The following is a 19,492-nucleotide window of genomic DNA, read 5'->3' as shown; positions in this document are numbered from 1 at the left end:
CTCGGGACACCTGGGTGGCTCGGTTGGTTAAGCATCTGCCTTCGGCTCAGGTCATGATCCCAGGGTCCTGGGATCGAGCCCCAAGTCAGGCTCCCTGCTCCACGGGGAGCCTGCTTCTCCCTCTCCCTTTGCCTCTGCTTGTGCTCTCTCTCGCTATCTCTGTCACTATCTGTCTCTCTCTATCAAATAAATAAATGAAATCTTAAAAAAAAAAGAAATCAGTCTCTCTCCTTGCCCAAAATGTATAGTATCCTCCATAAACACATAGGAACTTTGATCAAGTCCCAGGACATGCCAAGCAGTGTGCTAGGTGCTTTGCATACATTAAAATATGAGTTCATTATCATCCATGGTCTCAGTTGTCATACAGAGTTACAGTTTTTCAGGAGAATCCCTCTCATTGTGAATTAATCAGTCACTTGACTACTTTATTTCATTCAGTCCTTTTTGCAGAAAAAAAAACAAACAAACCAATAAAGCCTTACAAAATTGTCTATGTATAAACACCCAGGAGCAGGTTATATATAAATTAACTTACTCAGCCCAACACATTTTTATTACACACCATGTTCCAGGAGGTTTGGACTCAGATGCTTATTTCTTCAGTTTTGTGATTTAAAAAACATCAGTGTGGGTTACAATTACCCAGCAGCTAGGTGGCAGGTGCTTTCCCACCGCAGGGAGGTTGTGCACAAGACACAGCAAGACGGCCTGGCTTCTGGACACCCTGCACACGGCGGCCCCGAGGCTGGACCAGCCTAAACCCTGTTGCTCAGCAACCGTTTCCTGTGTAACTTACCATTGTCTGAATCCTGCCCCAACGCTCTGTTGAAAGGCTCTCTGGGTTCTTTCCTTTTGCCATATCCTGTGGCCTTTCCATTGCCCTCATTCTAGGATCACCAGATTTAACAAATCAAAACACAGTGTCCAGTTAAATTTGAATTTCAGATAAATAATGAGTGATATTTTGAGTATATTAAAGTTATACTAAAATCATCGTTGTTCATCCAAAATTCCAATTGAACTGGGAGTCCTGTATCTCATCTGACAACCCTACTTTATTCTCTTTGTGTTCTCCATGGTGTGTGTGACCCTATGGCCTTCGATCCTCCTCAAATTTGGGTCATCTCATATTTGTCGCTTTTCCTTTTTCTCCTTCTTCTGCCTGCTTCAGTGACTTCTGGAGCCTGCGCTGGGACCATTAGCAGTAACCCTAGGCCTCTCCTTTGATCTCTGTAAGCTTTCTCTTTGGTGAGGGCATCGATTCCTATCACTTAGATCAGTGGTTCCCAAAGTATGATGCCAGATGAGCGGCAGCACCAGCACCAGCACCAGCCCCTGGAAACTGGACAGAAATGCACATTCTTAGGCTCCAACCCAGATCTACAGAATCAGGTCTTCTGGAGTGGGGCCCAGTAATCTGTGTTTTAAGAAGCCCTTCAGTTTTTTCTGATGCAAGCTAAGGTTTGGGAACCATTGGTATAAGTGATGACTTCTATGCTCTGGACTCCCAAATCTTTATTATTGGCCTTGATTTCACACCCAAACTTCCCTCTAGCATTTCAAATTGCAGTGTTCTGTGGAATGTTAATATATGAAAGAAAAGGCAAAAATAAGCTGTCTGGTCAAATGGGGTTTACATGGTACTGCAGCATATCTTAAAGGTACTTGACTATCGGGACTTCCTTCCAGGAGGTTGTAGAAAACACAACAGATGGATGGCTTCAGTGCAAACAGAGCAATCAAAATGGACTTCATTATCGTCCCCTGCTAAATCACCTCTACCTCTGACAACCTGTTTCTTTCACAGAGCCCCAATGTTCTCCTAGTTAAGTAGGCTTAAAATATTGGAGGTATGACCCTTCTTGTATCCAATCAGTCTCTGAGTTTTAGGGACCCAGTCATGATAGTGTCGGAAGGTAGGAGACCAAGAGTGACTCTCAAAGGTCAAACAAGCTGTTGTTGTGGCTTATCAGAGTCAAGCCTCAGGAGGCACCTCTTCACTGGGACCTGGAGAACAGCCCATCCACCCCAAAGGCAATTCTGGCTGATCTCAGCACCAAGCACCCAGCAGAAGTCCGAGGCGACAGGAAGACAGCTCCAGGGCTACCCACAGAGCCACAGTGACATGAGGTCAAGGAATTAGGGATAGAGCCCAAGATCCCAGGGGCACCTGGGTGGCTCAGTCAGTTAAGTGTCTGCCTTCGATTCAGGTCATGATCCTAGAGTCCTGGGATCAAGCCCTGCATTGGGTCCTCTGCTCAGCGGGGAGTCTGCTTGTCCCTCTTCATCCGCCACTCCCCCCCCACTTGTGCATGCTCTCTCTCTCTTTCTCTCCTTCAAATAAATAAATAAATAAAATCTTAAAAAAAAAAAAAGAACCCAAAGACCCCAAGAGGGCCATGAAGAGCTGAGCAGGCCTGTCCTGGAGGAACTGAGGGAGAGGGCAAGGAACCAAACCAGGTATTGAGGTCAAAGAAAAACAGAACATGCTTTGAAGAGCTGAAGACCTGGTGGAGGCAGGGTTACTGAGATGAATAGCCATGGAGAGGCTGGGGCCAGTCTGGCCTGCAGCCAGGAGGATGTCGGCATTGATGGTGGCTGGGCCACACCCACAGGGAGAGGTTCAGGGGACTGAAGGGCGCAGGTACCAGGAAGTCAGTACTGGACCACAGTCTTGAGTTTCTGCCAGAACATAAAAAGACTTCCATATGAGTCCATCACCAAACCCAACTTTAATATCTTTATTCACTATCTTTGTATCTCTTCCTTTATCCTGGGGTAAATACAGTAAAAGGAAAGAAAAGGGCGGGAAGGGGACGTGGGATAGGGTGAGAATGGAAAAGACTGTTGCAAGGGAGATCTTATTGATGATTCAGTCTTGTCTGCACATTAGAACCACCTGGAGAGCTTTTTTTTTTTTTAAAGATTTTATTTATTTATTCATGAGAGACAGAGAGAGAGAGAGGCAGAGGGAGAAGCAGGCTCCCAAGGAGCAGGGAGCCCGATGCGGGACTCGATCCCAGGACCCTGGGACCATGACCCGAGCCGAAGGCAGACGCCCAACCATCTGAGCCACCCAGGCGCCCCTCGAGAGCTTTCAGAGCTACATCCATGTCCAATCCCCAGAGATCCTGATGCTACAGTTCTAATCTCCGGATCAATGCCGCTCGAATTTTAATGTGCATTGGAATCATCTGAGGATCTTGTTAAAATGGAGAGTCTGATTTAGAAGGTTTGGCGGGGGGCCTGAAAATCTGCATTTCAACAAGATCCCAAGTGATGCTGATACCACCGGCCTGTGGATCACATTTTTGCAGCACAATCTATAGCAGAGCTGCTCCGAGGGTGGTCTCTAGACCACCAGAATCAGTATCGCCTGGTAACTTGAGAGAAATGCAAGTTCTCGGGCCCCACCCCAGACCCACTGAATCGGAAACTCTGGGGGTGGAGCCCAGTCCCCTGTGCTCGAACAGCCTCTGGTGATTCTGACGCAGGCTGAAGTTTGAGAACCACTCTTGTAGAGAATCTGACCAGCCAGAGGGAGGGGAGCTGATATTCGCTTTAAGGACGAAGTAATGAATTATCGTGCAAGTAAGACAGAAACAAAGATCAGGTTTTATTCTATTTACGTTACAGTTATGAACAAGTATAACCATTATAAGAAAATTAAGACATAATTTTGTAAACTTGAAATCTGCCCGTCTTCACTTTTTAAAAATAATCCTTTTTTTTTTTAAATCCCCATATTATCACAAGTACTAGAAATTCTTAGGGACATTTTCGAGACGAGCACACTCCCTGCAAAGATGGGAGAAAGGAAACGTCAAACCGTGGCCTTCCCGGCTGCCCGCGGGGCGGAGCTGGTAGGGTCGCCGGAAGCTAAGGCGGCAGCGCCTGGCGCTGGGGCTTGAGAACGGGCAAAGGGATGCTGGCCGCTCTGAGGCCACGATGCTGCTGAGGCTCCTGGCCACCAGAGGTGCTGCCCCTGGTAATGTCACTGCTCCGGTGTCACGCTCTGCCCCACAAGTGCGCTACGCCTGGGTGACAGTCCATAACTGCTCCCAACTGGCCTCCCAGGCTCAGCCTCCCCCAGCCGTGCCCGGTCTGTTCTGCGAGCTCCAGCCCCTGGGGACATTAGTGCCCTCCGCCCGCCCCCAACCCTCCCGTCCCTCCGAGGCCCCTACTTGACTCCCTTCAGCCCTTTTGCTGCTGTTTTGCATCCTCCCTTGTGTTGTCTGGTAGCTCAGATCACACATCGCAGCCATCTGTCCATCTCTGTCCCTCACTGGGGTGCGGATCCCTGTCCCCTCCGTTGTGGCCGGTGTTCAACATACATTGTCTCCCTGGGCAGGAGATGCCAAGGGGAATAAGACACGGCTTGTCTTCAAACCCTGGGAACCAGCCATCTGCCAGGGAACATACTGGGTGCTGTGAGAGAGAGTCACACAAAGCCTCGCGCCACGGCCCGTGCACACTTGGCTCTCCTGGTCCGCCTGGCACTTTTTAGCCCTTATTTACACAGGCGTCGGTTATTCTTTAAAAAGTGTGGGTTGTTTCCCTAAGAAGGGGCCAGGTAGAGTCTGTCTCTGTCACTTCCTTATAGCTTACGCAGAGCAGGGGACACGCTGAGCGCCAGGCCACAGAGCACGCCCTTGCTCACCGACAGACGCTCCCGTGCTCCCAGGACTGGATGCTGACTTCTGAAGGCAGCTCAGAGCCGATCCCATCTATGTAATATTTAAGAATTCAGAATCTTCAGCAAGTTGGCTCACGGGGCGCCTGGGTGGCTCAGTCGGTTGGGCATCTGTCTTTGGCTCAGGTCATGATCTCAGGGTCCTGGGATCGAGCCCCGCATCGGGCTCCCTGCTCAACAGGGAGCCTGCTTCTCCCTCACCCTCTCCCACTCCCCCTGCTTGTGCTCTCTCTCTCTTTCTCTGTGTCAAATAAATAAATTAAAAAAAAAAGTTGGCTCACAATGAAAAACTGCCTTGCATCTATGTTTAGTCTTTTCAAAGCTCCCCTTAAAACATTCAACCTGCACAACCATGAACATTTATGTCCCCAACGCTTCCACATGCTGGTGAGCGTTACTGTTACATAAGTAGAAATGGTCAGGAGCAGCCGTGTTCAAACATTTAAACATATTGCCCTCTAATGTCCCATTGAGGGCTTGTGCAGGGGACTCTAGGTTCCCAGGAGGTATTGTGCAATAGCTTCTTTGAATATTTCCTCAGAAGTAGAAATGTCACATACGGAAAAGGGAGGAATGTATGTCTCTGTGAGTAACACCACTGTGATATTCTGCATGCCCATCTGATGTAGGTGATTTTATTACCCTGTGAGCGAAATCTGGGTTAGTCTGGATGACACGATTACACATTTCAAACAAGATAGTGCCATTAGAAAGGAGATTGACTTGGACGCCATGACACGGACTTATCTTTCTAGCGCGTTCGGTCATACACTTAGCCTTTGCTTGGTAAATATTTGCCATGTGAATGAATGAAACACAAACCCTTCCCCAAGGCTGATGCCTCACCTAACAAAAGCATTTTGGGCTGCAGACAGCAGAGAGGGTTCAAGAGAACCTTGCAGGGATGCCAGCACATGGAGGGTGTGGGGAGTGGCCCTGGGGAACAGCCTCAATGACACCATCCCTGGGGAGAGGGAGGGGGGCCCAGGACCGAAAACCACACTCTCCAATGATCCCTGACCAGCCACCCTGGGTCTTCCGAGGAACCCCCCTCTTGTTACAGAAGGACGCTCTCTGCTGGGGTAGAGAACAATTTTAGATATGAGAACAATTTTTCAAATATTCTTGACCAAGACCCACAGTAAGAACACATTTTATTTTGTGAACCAGGAAAGACACGGGCTAATATATAGTGGAAACAAGTTTTACAACATAACAGTTCTCCTTACCACACGTGAAGGCCTGGTTTCTCTATTCTGTTCTTGCCCCACTCCTTCCTGTTACCAAAAAAAAAAAAAAAAGTGACAGAGTCCACTGATTTCACAGTCCATTAATGAGTGAGGCCAGCATTTCAGAAACAACTGCACAGTGACCTGCAGGAGGGATGGGATTCAGACCCTCCCCCTCAGGTACCCAGTGGTGAAGGAAGGGGTATCCTCCCCACTCCCACACACCTGGGAACACAGTTAGGTCACAGAGAAGTGGGATATAAATCCCTCTCTTCTGGAATCTCACCGAAAAAGCTCAAAGGAGAGGTCTTTGCTTCTATAGCTCTATTACACTTAAGATATCAGTAAGGTTTTTAACCATGACCTTCCATAGGGAAGAGGCCTCATCTGACTGCCCCACGGACGAACTCCCATGAGCAGATAGACTGCGTGCAGCAACAGCTCCAGCACCCCCTACGAAGGGCCGCCAAGCCAAAGAGTGGCCGGGGCACGAGGCTGGCATGTCCCCCTGTGAGAACCCTGCTGGCTCCAAGTGTTCCTCAGTCCACCAGGTTGCAAAGAGTTCTTGAGGAGGGAGGATGGGGAAATGGTTCTGGGACAAAAGAAGTCAAGGATATGCTGGGTGGGACAGCTTGGGGCCTCTGATGTGATGCGTGCTGTGGTGACTCCACAGAGTCCTTTTTGCGAGTAATCACCAAATACCTGCCATGTACAGTTTGGGGACTGCCGCCCCAAGCGGCCACTATCTACTTGTCCCTCCACTTGGCAGGGACACAAAGCAGACGAAAGACTTCTTCTCTGCTGTCCCAGTTGAGGGCAGGACCAGGGTGTCAGGACCCTTCACGGGGACCTGAAGGCATCACTGTATTTGGTCGGTCAGTGTAAAAGTGACAGACCTTTGTCAGCACGCTGAGTGGACTCTCTATGGATTCACCGTCAGTAGTTTACAACAGAGACTCTGTGCCCTGCCCGCCTCCAGGGGGCGCCATTCATACAAACAGTGGAGTCAATGAGGCCCTTTGGGGGGTGGGCAGCAGCCCTCTGAAAACAGGTCTGTGTTTTAAACTGTAAAACACAAAACAGTGACAGAGTTGTTGGTCAGAACGTCGGACACATTCTCTTTCAGCCTTGAGTACATCCATTGACTCCTGTGTTTTGTAGCAAGAGCAGCGTCTCAGGGCGGGAATGGGTAAGAATCTAGACTGGCGCTCAGACTCACACCCACCCTGGGACATCGAAGACTCGATTCCGTCACCAGTAAAACAGGAATGATGATAATACGTATCCCACCAAGCTGAGGCAAATAAGGCACAATAACGATCTTTATAAATGTCATTAGCAGTCACTTTGTAGGGAAGCCAAGCCCTGCAGTTGCTCCCTGCCCTCAGGCTTCGGTGCCCGGGGCGCTGCCTCGAAGCCATGGCACTGGGCAAGCCAGGGGGCAGTCTCAGGGACAAGTGGGCTGCAACACACTTGCTGATAAACAGCAGTTCTGAAAGACGGTATTGTCCCTCAACTCTATGATTTGTTTTCAGCCAGGAGTGAGGTGGGACCCCTGAACATTGGCCTTTACCCACAATTCCTTTCACTTGCTTCCAAAAAATTCTGCTACCTTATGTAGGCATTAAATAATTTCTTGAATAAAAGCTCTAATTATCCTGGGCTCCTTGTATATGCACCATTACATGTATATCCAGAACATGAAAATACAAATACACCCCTGATCTCAGAGGTGACAATTCTCATGGCAGCATCTCTCTCTGACTCATTAACCAGAAAAGGAGCAATCATATTTCCAAAGTCTAGGAGAACGAAAACTTAGAAAACCTCCCCAGAGCACATTTTGTGTTGTGGGATTTCCCGAGGCTGAAATCAACGTCCTTGAGGGCTATGAGGGAGGTGGTTAAATTGTGTACCTTGTTTTTTTTTCAAAAAAAAAAATCATGCTGACCAAGTTGTCCATCAATTTGCAAAATGCCGACCACTCTTCCCAATTCTTCCTAATGGCATCAGTTCCCCACTTGCAGTCCTTCTTTCCCTACAGACCTGTTTTCCCTGAAGTCCCCACGTTGGGGGAGGAAGCCACTTGCTTGGCCATGCTGGTTGATGACGTCTGTACTTTGGTGCTCGGCTCCGTGTAGCCAGCAGTATCTCCTCCTGTGTCCCCCTCCATGTCCCTGCTTCTGCAGAAACTTCTCTGTCTGGACTGTCTGGCCAGCAGCAGGTTCCAGGCCGCTGCTCTGTACTTCTTGGAAATGAGGTTGTAGAGGATCGGGTTGATGGATGCACTCAGATAGAAAAGTTGCAAAGCAACAATGTTAAAGTACTGAGAGAAGTTCATCATCCGAGAATCTTCTGTATTTATGTAAATGATCCTGCCCACGTGAAAAGGCAACCAGCAAACTACAAATGCCAGAACCACCACCACTGCAAAACAAGACACAGGCACCTGAGTTAGCTAAAGCATCCGAAAACAAGCCCCACCCCCCCGAAACCATCCGAAATAATAAGTAACAGCAAACAAATTGAATAAAACTTTTACCCAGCCGAATCCCACCCCAGGACAACTACCAGGCTGCAAAGAGCATCGACATTTGCTTTAAAACTGCATATATGCGTTATCACGGCTGGACATAAACCAGAAGGAGAAATTGCTACTAACAAGCTGTTCTGGCAGGCTTCCTTCCACAAACCTATTTCAGAGACATGTTCTCTGTACTGCATTGAAAAGAATTCTGCAACAGGTCTGCACAATTTTTTGTTTTGATATGGGCATGGTTCACTTTAGCCTGCAGGATAACTTAAGTTTTTTTAAAAAAAATTTTAGCCTAATGAGCTCTACCCCATGTTCTCAAAGGTACTATGAGTAATTCACATCTGTGGCATCTAACAGAGACAGGCGTTTGGTTTCCCCATCCTGGATCAGCCCGGCTCACGGATCCAACGGCTTAGCGGACCCAGGCATCCCACCAAATACCACACTCCTCGGGGGCGTCCTGGGGTTACCCAGAACTATCAGAGGACTGGAGATGGTTTTCTCTGGAGACGGGCAGGACCGGCAGGTGGAGGCTGGAGCAAAATGACTTAAGGAATTGTAGCTAGAAGAGGCGTGGGGAGACGAGGGGAAGGAGACGCTGGCGTGTTTGGAACAGAGGTGGTGCCACTTACGCAGGACGCGGACCGTCTGCCGGTGGCCCTTCTCGCGCCCGGAGGCGGCTGGGCCTCGCAGCGGGCCCCGGCTCCTCCACAGCTCCCGCCCGATGAGCCCGTAGAGGACGCTGAGGCACAGAAAGGGCAGGAAGAAGTAGGCGGTGGTGACCCACAGCATGACGCGCAGCGCGCCCATCTGAGACGGGCTCGGCCGGCACTCACGACTGAACAGCGCCGCGGCGGCCGCGACCTCCGCGGCCTCGGGCCCCGACGGCGGGGACAGCGGTGGCGCCAGCGAGGCCCCGAGGGGCGACGGCGGCGGCCAGGTGCGGGGCGAGGGGGTGAGCGGCGCGCTGCCGTTAAGGTCCGGGACCGCGTCGATGCCGGGGTCCTGCTCGACGCCCACCAGAAAGAAGAAGGGCCCTGCGGAGAGCAGCGCCACTGCCCAGAGCGCCGCGATGAGTGCGCGGACGCGGCGCCGGGTGACTAGGACGCGGGCGCGGAGCGGGCGGCAGATGGCGAGGTAGCGCTCGACGCTGAGCGCCGTCATGTGCAGCAGCGTGGCGTAGGTGCAGCCTTCGCCCACGTAGAGCGAGAGGCGGCAGAGCAGCTGCCCGAACACCCAGGGCCGCGAGCGCCAGAGGCGGTACAGGTCGAAGGGGAGCCCGAGCAGGATGAGCAGGTCGGACACGGCCATGCTGCCCAGGTACAGGTTGGTGGTGGTCCGCATGTCCCGGTAGCGCCCGATCAGCAGCACCGTCACCACGTTGCCGCTCACCCCGACGGCGAACAGACCGAGGCACACGGCGGTCACCGGCACCAGCGCCCCCAGGGGAAAGGGCGAGCAGAGGCGCTCGTCACAGGGCAGCGGTGCGCCCTCCGCGCCGTCGCTGCGGTTCCAGGGGCTGCCCATGGACGCGCCGCGCCGGGCGGACGCGAGGACACACGCTCGGCGCCCGTCGGCGCCGTCGCACCCCCGGCTGGCCCCGGGGACCGAGCGCAGGGCCCGGCTGGCGAGGCGCTTCCTCCGGCAGCCCGCGCGCAGCAGCTCAGCGGCTCAGCGGCCCCCGTCCGCACCGCCCGAGCTCTGCGGCGCCGCGCGCGGGGACGCGAGTCTGCAGGGTCCGCTTTGAGGCCCTCCCAAGCGGGCGACGCTCAGTCTCCGCCCCCGGCCGCCGCCCGCCCCACTCCCGCACCCTCTCCTCCGCCCGTCGCGTGCCAGGGAGCTTCCCTCCCCGCTAACTGGAACACGGGAGGCGGCCGCGGCGCACGAGTCCGACCCCGTCCAGGGAAGCGGTTGCTGAACCCCGGTGAGGTGGGTTGCTGACCCCATAGGAGCGCGGGCGCTCTGGCCGCTCGAGTACAGAGGGGGACCTTCTCGGGGACCTCGGCTGGTGGCTGTGTCCAGGCGCTTAGGAAAGGCTGCCTCCGTACTAACAGGAGAGGAGTTTAGACCGGAATCTAGAGTGCCTCCCGGGTCTAGTTACGACTCTACAACCGAGTGATCTTAGACCAGTCCCAGCCGCGCCCAGCCCAGGTCTCCTCTTCTGTAAGTTTTCAAGTAGGAGTGGAGGGACTTGAGCAAGTAATTTCATCCATCCCTTAAAACCCTGAAATCGGTGGGCATGACCATGTCTACTGGTTTTAAAGAACAAGGGTGAATGAAGTATTCACGTGTGTATTTGCGGGCTTACGTGTGTTGTATTGTTCCTATGTACAAAATATTTTATGAACAAAAAAGCAGAGTATTTGCCAACACTAGGAAGAACTAAAATTCTGGGGAAAAGACTAAAACTGATTTATGAGTCAGTTCATTGCGGTCTTAATGACAATAGCTGACCCTTACTGAGTGCTTAGGGTGTGGCCCTTTGCTTTCCATTTAATACTCATGTCCTTGGGAGCTCATTTCACCCCTGAGCAAAGTGGGACTTGCTTGTGATTTTATCTCCTGATAAAATACACACCACACACACAGGAGTCTTGCAATGCCTCGGTGTCCCTGTGGATGAGCTGGTCCCCCAGGGCATCTCAGGCATCGACTCCTGCGGGCGTCCGTCACACCGTATCATTGCCAGGACCTGCCAGCCCTCCTGCATCTCAGCCTCAGTCATCCCCTTTCTGACCTCCACCCCTGGCTTTCTAGCTCACTTTCTCTAATACCTCAACTCCTGCAATCCTCCACGCACCCTGGGACCTCAGATAGGTTGGTCCTCCTACCTTTTCCTTGTCCCTCACCTGCCTCAAGTCCTCAATTCCCTACTTGACACAATTTAAACTCCCAATAAGCAATCCTAATCACTCCCAGGCAAACACCCTCAATCCTGTGCTCTTTTCTCTGTTGTCATACCGGTCCCCTTGACAAGAACATAACCACACCCCTGGTTAAGTCGAATCTTCTGCCTACTTGTGCACCCTCCCAAATAGCTGTTGAGTTGTTTCACTTGAAATTCACCACCTCTGGCGTGGCTCTTCATTTTTCCTTGGCTATCCTCATACTTACCTATTCCATCCACTCTCCCACCCTCCAGACCACTCTTCTGTGCATCTTCCTCTCTCCCACCCGCCTCCTCTCTTTCCCCCACCCCCCAGGTGCAGGTGAATGAGTAGATGGGACTTGTACCTGAAGTCAGCTCTACCCCTTCTTCCTTCACCTCCTCAAGGACCTCACTCTAGCAATGCTCTCTTGCATCTTCAGAGTTTCTTCCTCTTCTGGATCATTTCCATGTATCCAGAAAAACTCCTCAAAAGAGTGTGTATATTCAGCATCTCCACTTTTTCTCTCTCCCTCCCTTTACCCCCAAACAAAGAAAATGCAATTTTGTCATCTGTTGTTGATCTGATTTTCCCTTGAGCGTTCACTGTCTGGGGAGTAAGAGAAAATTAGCCTGAATAAAGCCTAGTTCAGTTGGAAGAATGGAACCGTCCCTCTGTGTGGTGTTCCGTTCTGGATAGCATGCTTATCTCACAACCTCCTCTTCCTTCCCCGCCTTTCCCTAGGGGAGCCCAGGTGTTTGGGAGGGGAGGTCAGGGAGCTTAAAGGTCCTTATGAAATAAAACGGAGGGGATCACCTAGCTTCGTATGGGTTCTTGGGGTGCCCCAGGGTTGGCATTTGCCACATTCCAGTTGCGTGCCCCCTTCTTGCCTGGCCACCAGGTGCTCTGCTAACCCCAGAGGAGAGGTCTGTGGTTAGTGAATTTGTGGTCCCTTTTTTTTTGACTCAAGGGATGCTCGCTGGAGTACCTGACACCTTCCCCTTGGCTCTCGTGGCTGCAGTCCCTGAGGTTCTTCCCTTTTCTCCATTCTGCCCCAGAGCTTGGTCTACCCAACCTCTGCTGAAGGCTCCTTGCTCCTTTCCCCACCCACCATGCCAGCCCGCGCCATGCAGGCTCACAAGGGCCACTACACCGTCTCCTACTATTCTGTGTACTCGTCCTCCATTCACACACTCCCCTTTTTTGTGGTATCCTCTCTACACTGCTTGTTATCACCTGCCCTACTATTTAGTCTACTTAACTCTTTGTTATCTGCCCTGCCCCTTCCCCTCCCGACACCCCGTTGTCCTGAAGGCTGGGCTGTGATCTGTTGTGTGCCATGCTCTTTCCCTAGTGTCTGGATCAGTGCCTGGTACAAAGTGAGAATTTAATAAATATTTGTTAACTCAGGGAATGGATAAGCTTCTGCAGAACCAGGTACCATTATTTTCTTTACAATTCCCAGTGATTGAGAACAGTACCTTGATTATAGTGGGTGTTCAGCAAGTGTTTGTTGATATCCAGATTCCAGATAGGATACTGATATGGAGAGATGGGTTCACCCCAGGCTTTTCTCCATCATGATGCTGCGACTCAAGCAGGACTTGGTCTGTTGGGCAGATCTGAATCCTTATTATAATGGCCTGGCGGTCCGTGTTTTAGGAAGAAATGGGATGAGCTATCTGGAGAATGACTAAATCTGCTTTCTACTTTGTATTTCTAAGGTTATGCACCAGCTTACTGACTTCATATTTCATCTGATGGGAGGAAGAGGAGGTCATCAGGTGTGTGGACACCTCTCCCCTCTCCCTTATGAGTGTGTCTGCGCCTGGTACTTGTGTCGGGTGAGAACGAGGCCAGGTCTGGCCCTGCTATGGCTGTGTCCCTGGAAGCAAGAGATTGGTATCATCGATAGGCCCTTGGCCCTTGGCTGGAGGCCTCATAGGTTGGCTTTTTGGCGGGCTGGGATGTCCTGACTAAGAAGAAAGCTAACGCTGGTAGTGTGCAAGGCGCTGTCCCAAGTATTTGCATATTTTAACTCATTTACTCTTCAATAACTGTATTATGAGGTGGGTCCTTTCAGTACACCATTTTATTTTATTTTTATTTATTTTATTTTTTTTAAAGATTTTATTTATTTATTCCTGGGACTCCAGGATCATGACCTGAGCTGAAGGCAGTCGCCTAACCAACTGAGCCACCCAGGTGCCCCATTTTATTTTTAAAAGATTTTATTTTTAGGTAATCTCTACACCCAACGTGGTGTACTTACAGCTCCGAGATCAAGAGTGTCATGCTCCACCAACTGAGCCCGCCACGCGCCCCTCAGTATGTCCCTTTTACAGGGGAGGAAAACAGCACAGGGAAGCTATCTCTGTAAGCAGAGTTACTGTCTGTTTTCACGTCCAGGAGCCACAGCCACTGTGCCCTGAGGCCTCTTGCTGTACACACCACAGCACTACCAGCCTTAGGAGTGGTTGACATGTTCTGGATTCTGCTATGAAAGTGTCTTTTAGCTCATATTCCAGATATGAGCAGGACAAATGGAAGGATACAGAAAGTTTTAAGGAGCATTAGGATACATCCATAACTTGCAATTTACCTGTTGACATTTGTAGAAACTCCACAGGTTTAATACTCCCTTCTCCACAGAAGAGCAGGATGGGAGGCAGAGGTTGAAAGCTGAATGCACACAGCAATTGACCCACATTTCATAACGTTTTGCACCAACGTTATATAGTTGGGAAATCTCCCATGACGTTCCAGCTTTTCAGCTTGTCTTGCAACATGGTAAGGTCTGGCAGCTCTGGCCCACATTCCCCAAAGGTGGTGGCAATCCAGGCTGAGCAGGGCCTGCTGTGTTTAGACAGACACCCACTCAGTGGGCACTCCACAGCCTTCATCCCTCACATGGTGGCTCTGTGGGCCCCACACCCAGCGCCTTCTTCACTTAAAGACCTGCTGGCTCCTATAGACTCCACATCCCAGGAAATTGGCACTTTATTTAATAAAATACAGAGATGGCATAGCTCTGCCCTGGAAGGGGTACGAACCCCTGGCAGAAAAGGCCGAGGGCCAGCTCTGGCTGGCCCTCATCTCCAGAACCCGACCACTACCTTGACCCCGGGCCTCAGGCTTTCCCAGACTTCTCTCTGCACAGCAGGGACATGGCAGGGAACATTCAGGCAAGACTCTGTGGGCTGCAGAGATTCCGGATATGCTGTGATTGTTGCCGCAGCAATTTTCTCTTGGTCCTAGTTTCTCCTAAGAGAGACAGGCTCCCCCTGGCAATGATTATCAAGGGTGGTGGTGGAAAGAGAACAAGTCCCTGGGAAGGGTGGCCGGGAAGAGGGTGTAGGACTTGGGGAAAACCCTCCTGGAGATTCCAGTACCCCTTTCCCAGCCCCAGTGGCTAGTCCCTGGTCCAGAAGGACCGCCCCGGCTCCCATGCTCACCCTGGGCCCAGCTGGGCTCCCCCGGCCGTGCCCTCTCTGCCACGCTGTTGTCGGTGGCATCTGCACCATCAGCCACAGGAGCGCACTTAGAGAGCTAAGCCCTTCTGCTTGAAGTGTTGTACCGCCCTCGAAGCTAAAGAGATGCTGAGACGTAAGCCACACTTCTCTGGGCTCCTGTAATAGCAAAAATCTCAGCATGTTCATGATGATGAAAAATAAAAAGGGAAAACTATGAATGTTGTTTATGATGCAGCTGGTCTGAATTGCAACATCTGGGAAGACCTGCAAATGCTACCTTAGAGTACTCTGCTCCTGCCTTCCCTTCTTCCAAGTTTTTCAGCACACTGTCTGTCCAGTCAGAATGCCCCATAATGGCCATGTCCATACAGTGAGGAAGACGTGTCTAAAGTAACAAGGAAAAATTTCTGGGCACCCTCACCCCTATATTCATCTTCTAAGGGGACAGAGTTGTTGTTGGCCGTTTCTACCTCTTAAGGGGGCTGGCTAGCTATAACTTTCTGTCTTAGGAATTAGGCATGAGGGCGCCTGGGTGGCTCTGATGGTTAAGCATCTGCCTTCGGCTCAGGTCATGATCCCAGGGTCCTGGGATTGAGTCCCGCATCGGGCTCCCTGCTCCTTGGGAGCCTGCTTCTCCCTCTGCCTCTCTCTCTCTCTCTCTCTCTCTCTCTCTGTCTGTCTTTCATGAATAAATAAATAAAATCTTTTTAAAAAAAGGAATTAGGCATGAATGTTCTTAATTCTTTCTGCGGAGTGGAATGGAGGTAGAAGGATTCTGTCTTTGGGGGAATCCCTCCATCTTTTGTGCGGGGGTCAGTGTGGAGGTTTTCTTCAGGGAATCCTGCACAGAGTGATGAAGAGTGTGGGGCAGAGCCCACCACTTAGTATGTGGACTTGGGCAAGTGACTTGATGTCTCTGAGCCTGTGACTCTCATCTGTGTAGAGGGACCACCTCCCTGGGTTGTTCCCGTGAGTCAACGTAAAGTCCTTAGCTGGGTGCCTCGCATGCAGTGAGCCCTCTCTGTTAGTTCCTCTTAATCATAATAGCATAAAAAAGAGGCTATCTTTGGGTCCAAACGAGCCCCCTATCTACTTTCTTTGGTCAAATCTTATGCCTTCTGGCCCCCATACCTGTGCCCCTGCTGTTAGCTCTCCTTCCATCGCTTTCTGTCGAAAACCCAATCCACTTGCCTTTCAAGAGCCCTCAAAATGTTAGTTTCTAGGTCAAGTTTCCCAAGGCCTTCAGTGTGATGCGAGTGTTGTCTCTGATGCCCTCAGAGCTCTTGTTAGTTCCCTGGTACCCCTGACAGATCGGGTTGAGGCATGGGTGAGCTGACTCTTGCCTCTCATCTTCACCTCCCTGGAGAGCTGTCCCCCGCACCCCCCCTTCCACCCTCTTGCGTCTGTGCAGGTAGCTGGGGCCGGGCCCATTGCAAACAGGCCAGGTGTGCAGGTGGAGTGCATGGGCAGCACAGGGCAGCGTCTGCTGCCTGAGCCAACAGCCTCCAAAGACCAGTGACCCCTAACACCTCACACATTTGTTTCTTGTTCCCCTAGAGCCTGCCTCGAGTATGGGGGACACTCTAGGGGGGTTATCTCCATTTGGTGGCTCACGGTTGTAGGCATATGACATCTCCATAAGAGCAGGTGCCCCCTTCATCTCTAAGGCAGGGGAAGAGAGAAAATTAAATGCTCCTGCCTGGAAGTGACTGTACCAGCTTCAAGCTGCAAGTCTCTGGCCTCCAAAGCCCCCCTACTGGGATTCTGCACATACTCATCTCCCTGGCCCGCTCATTCCCTGTTGGGCTTGTCAGCAGGGGTGCTGGAGGGCAGGGAAGCGAAGAAGGCACTTGCGCCTTCCTGTTCATGCTCCTTTGAGCGCCATCCCGCGAGGGCCCCGTGCCCTCCCAGCAGCACTGGCTTCAGCCTCCAGCTCCTCTGGGCACAAACAAAAGCCCCACCAGCAGCAGGCAGGCAGCCTCCCATCCTCAGAGGTCTGGTTCCCAGTTCCCAGGGCTCCTCCTCGAACCTCCTAGGTTCTGATACCTGCAACATCTTCCTTTGGCTTCCAGCCCAAAGAGTGGCAGCTTTTTCCAGGTATTTATTACCTCTGTGTCACCTGTTTGCTTTCACGGCCCTCTAACACTTGTTACACCAAGATCCAATGTTAAATGATCCTTATTAAGTATCTAGTGTGAATCTGTTTTCCTGGCTGAACCCTAATGAATAGAGGGACAAATGTCTTTTCTGCTTACCTTTCATTAGCCAGAAGTCACCTGGCCTCTTCCAACCTCAGGTAGGTGGGGAGTGCCCTGAAGGAGGAGAACCAGTATTTGGCCAAGGATCTTGTATTTTGGAATTCAAACCATGTGTTCCAGTAACTAGTGCCGGATAGCAAGATTTCTGACCACTTGGCGGCTTAAGGCAACCATTTGATTGTGCTAATTCTGTGGGTTAGGAATTCAGGAATGGCTTGTCTTTGCTTCCCGTTATCTGGGACCTCAGCTGCAAAGATCCAAAAGCTGGGAGTGGCTCGACAGCTAGGGGCCGGCATCCCCTGAAGTCTCATTCACTCACCTCTCTGGTGCCTGGACCCAGGAGACTCGGAGAGTGGGACGCCTGACAGGAGTGCTTGCGTTATTCTGCACTTTGCTTTTTAACTTCATAATATGCCTTGGTGTTCTTTCTGGATCAGTAAACAGAAGGCTGCTGTATTCTTTTTGCTATAGCATAGCATTCCATCACGTTGAGTGTACGATTTGTTTAATTGTTTTCCCATTGTTGCTCATTTAGGTATTTGTCCAGTCTTTTGCTGTTACAAACAGGTCTGCAATGAATAGTGTCCAGTGTGTCACAAGTGGGTGATTAAATGGGTAGGTTAAATATTTGTCAGTGGACCTGCCTGATCAAAGAGTATGTGCAATGTGTAATATGCCTTCATAGGAATTGTACAACTTAAACTCTGCCAGCGATGTCTTGTTTTTCTAACGTGTTACTGACATAGTGTGTAACCAACATTTTGCAGTTTTGCCAATGATAGTGACAAATGGTTTTTTGTGTTTTACATTGCATTTCTCTTGTTATGAGTAAGATTAAGCATCTTGTCATATGTTTGAGTTCTTTGTATTTCCTTTTCTGTGAACTGCTTGAATCCTTTGCCTGTTTTCATGTTGGGTTATTGGTTATTTCATCTTCACGAATGTTTAAGAATTTATTACGTTTTCCAATATTAGAGAGATTAGATAGATTAGCCCTTTCTGGAATATGAATTGCAACTATTTTTTCCCCAGGTTTGCTATTTCCTTGAACTTTTTAATTGCTATGCAGAAGTTTTTATTTATATGACATTGGAATGATCAATCTTTCCTTTTGTGGATTCTGTATCTTGAAGCATGATTTGAAAGGCTGCTCCCATGCCAGGATTATATAGGAATTCTTTCACATCTTTTATTTAGTGTCATTGTTTCCATTTAAATGTTTGATTCATTTGGAATTCATTCTGGTGTAAGGTGTGGGTGATATGGATCCAACTTTTAATTTCTAGGTGGCTATCCAGTTGTCCCAACATCTGTTGAATTGCTCATTTTTACTCCACCAACTTGAGGTGCCAGCTTTGTCAAATGCTAAATTCCTATGTGTTCTTGAGACTGGACTTTCTGTTTTGTTCCTTTAGTTTTTTTTTTTCGGTGCTTATAAGTTATTGAGGCATTATAATTTAGTGGGGCTAGTCTCCTCTCATTGCTCTTTTTCAGAGTTTTTCTATTTTTATTTTTCCAAATGAATGGCAGTGCCATACTCTTTTATTTACAGTGGGTTTATGGTATCTTTTAAACCTTGGTGTCCCTTTGGAGCACCTGGGGGGCTCAATCGTTGGGCATCCGCCTTCGGCTCAGGTCATGATCCCAGGGTCCTGGGATCGAGCCCCACATCGGGCTCCCTGCTCAGTGGGAAGCCTGCTTCTCCCTCTCCCACTCCCCCTGCTTGTGTTCCCTCTCTCACTGTGTCTCTCTCTGTCAAATAAATAAATAAAATCTTAAAAAAAAATAAAAAAATAAAACTTGGTGTCCTTTTAAAAAAATTCTTAACTATATTTTCATAAACTGTGTACACTCTTTCTGGAAATGTGTGTACTCCTGGGACTTTTTGCGGTTTTACCCTCTTCACCCTTTGGAGGTCATTCTGAGCCAGATTTGCAGGGATTGGACACCAAATTTTCCACAGCATGATTAAACACTAGATTTCATGCTGGTGTAAGTGGGTCTGAATCAAAGTTAGAGACATTAATTATTAGTATTACTGGAGCACCCAATACATGAATTTTCCTCAAATGTGGTCTTCTAGGTTACTTTTCAGAACATAGGCTGTGAGAAACAAGGCCTTATACTACTATATGTGGACATTCTTCCTGCACAGCAGTTGTCATTGGTAAACTGTGTAACTGCAAAACATATTTTCTCTAAGACCACTGAATCATCCTACAAGTAATGAAGAGTGTCAGAGCTGCTAACTTCGGCCTGGGCAGGCCAAATCATTTAATAATGATCATGGACATCCATCAAAAATTCAACCCACCCACTGAAAGGAGTAGGGACATCCAAGGAGGTCTGGGAACTTTGAAAATCAGGAAGTGAGAAGTTGGCCCGTGTCTTTAGCAAAATGGATTTAATGATTAGGTCAGTTTATTGATTTGA

General features: G+C 49.9%; 1 protein-coding gene across 1 annotated transcript; it reads right to left on the bottom strand.

Annotated features, from left to right (window-relative positions):
• Positions 1-7,283: 7,283 nt before the first annotated feature.
• On the bottom strand, positions 7,284-9,988 carry MLNR (motilin receptor). Its single transcript, XM_027590672.1, has 2 exons — positions 9,094-9,988; positions 7,284-8,352 (listed from the first exon to the last, which is right to left on the bottom strand). Exons 1-2 carry the CDS (start codon positions 9,986-9,988, stop codon positions 7,964-7,966), a joined length of 1,284 nt encoding a protein of 427 aa, XP_027446473.1. The 3' UTR covers positions 7,284-7,963.
• Between the last annotated feature and the right edge of the window lie 9,504 nt (positions 9,989-19,492).

This window comes from Zalophus californianus, chromosome 3 (genome assembly GCF_009762305.2).
Source record: "Zalophus californianus isolate mZalCal1 chromosome 3, mZalCal1.pri.v2, whole genome shotgun sequence".
Taxonomy (NCBI): domain Eukaryota; kingdom Metazoa; phylum Chordata; class Mammalia; order Carnivora; family Otariidae; genus Zalophus; species Zalophus californianus.
This window is presented reverse-complemented; position numbering and strand designations above follow the sequence as displayed.

Excerpts from the sequence above, each read along its gene's own strand:
- MLNR (XM_027590672.1), bottom strand. The coding sequence starts at position 9,988 with ATGGGCAGCCCCTGGAACCGCAGCGACGGCGCGGAGGGCGCACCGCTG. Across the intron at positions 8,353-9,093 it reads GCAGACGGTCCGCGTCCTGC|TGGTGGTGGTTCTGGCATTT; the intron begins GTAAGTGGCACC and ends CTTGTTTTGCAG.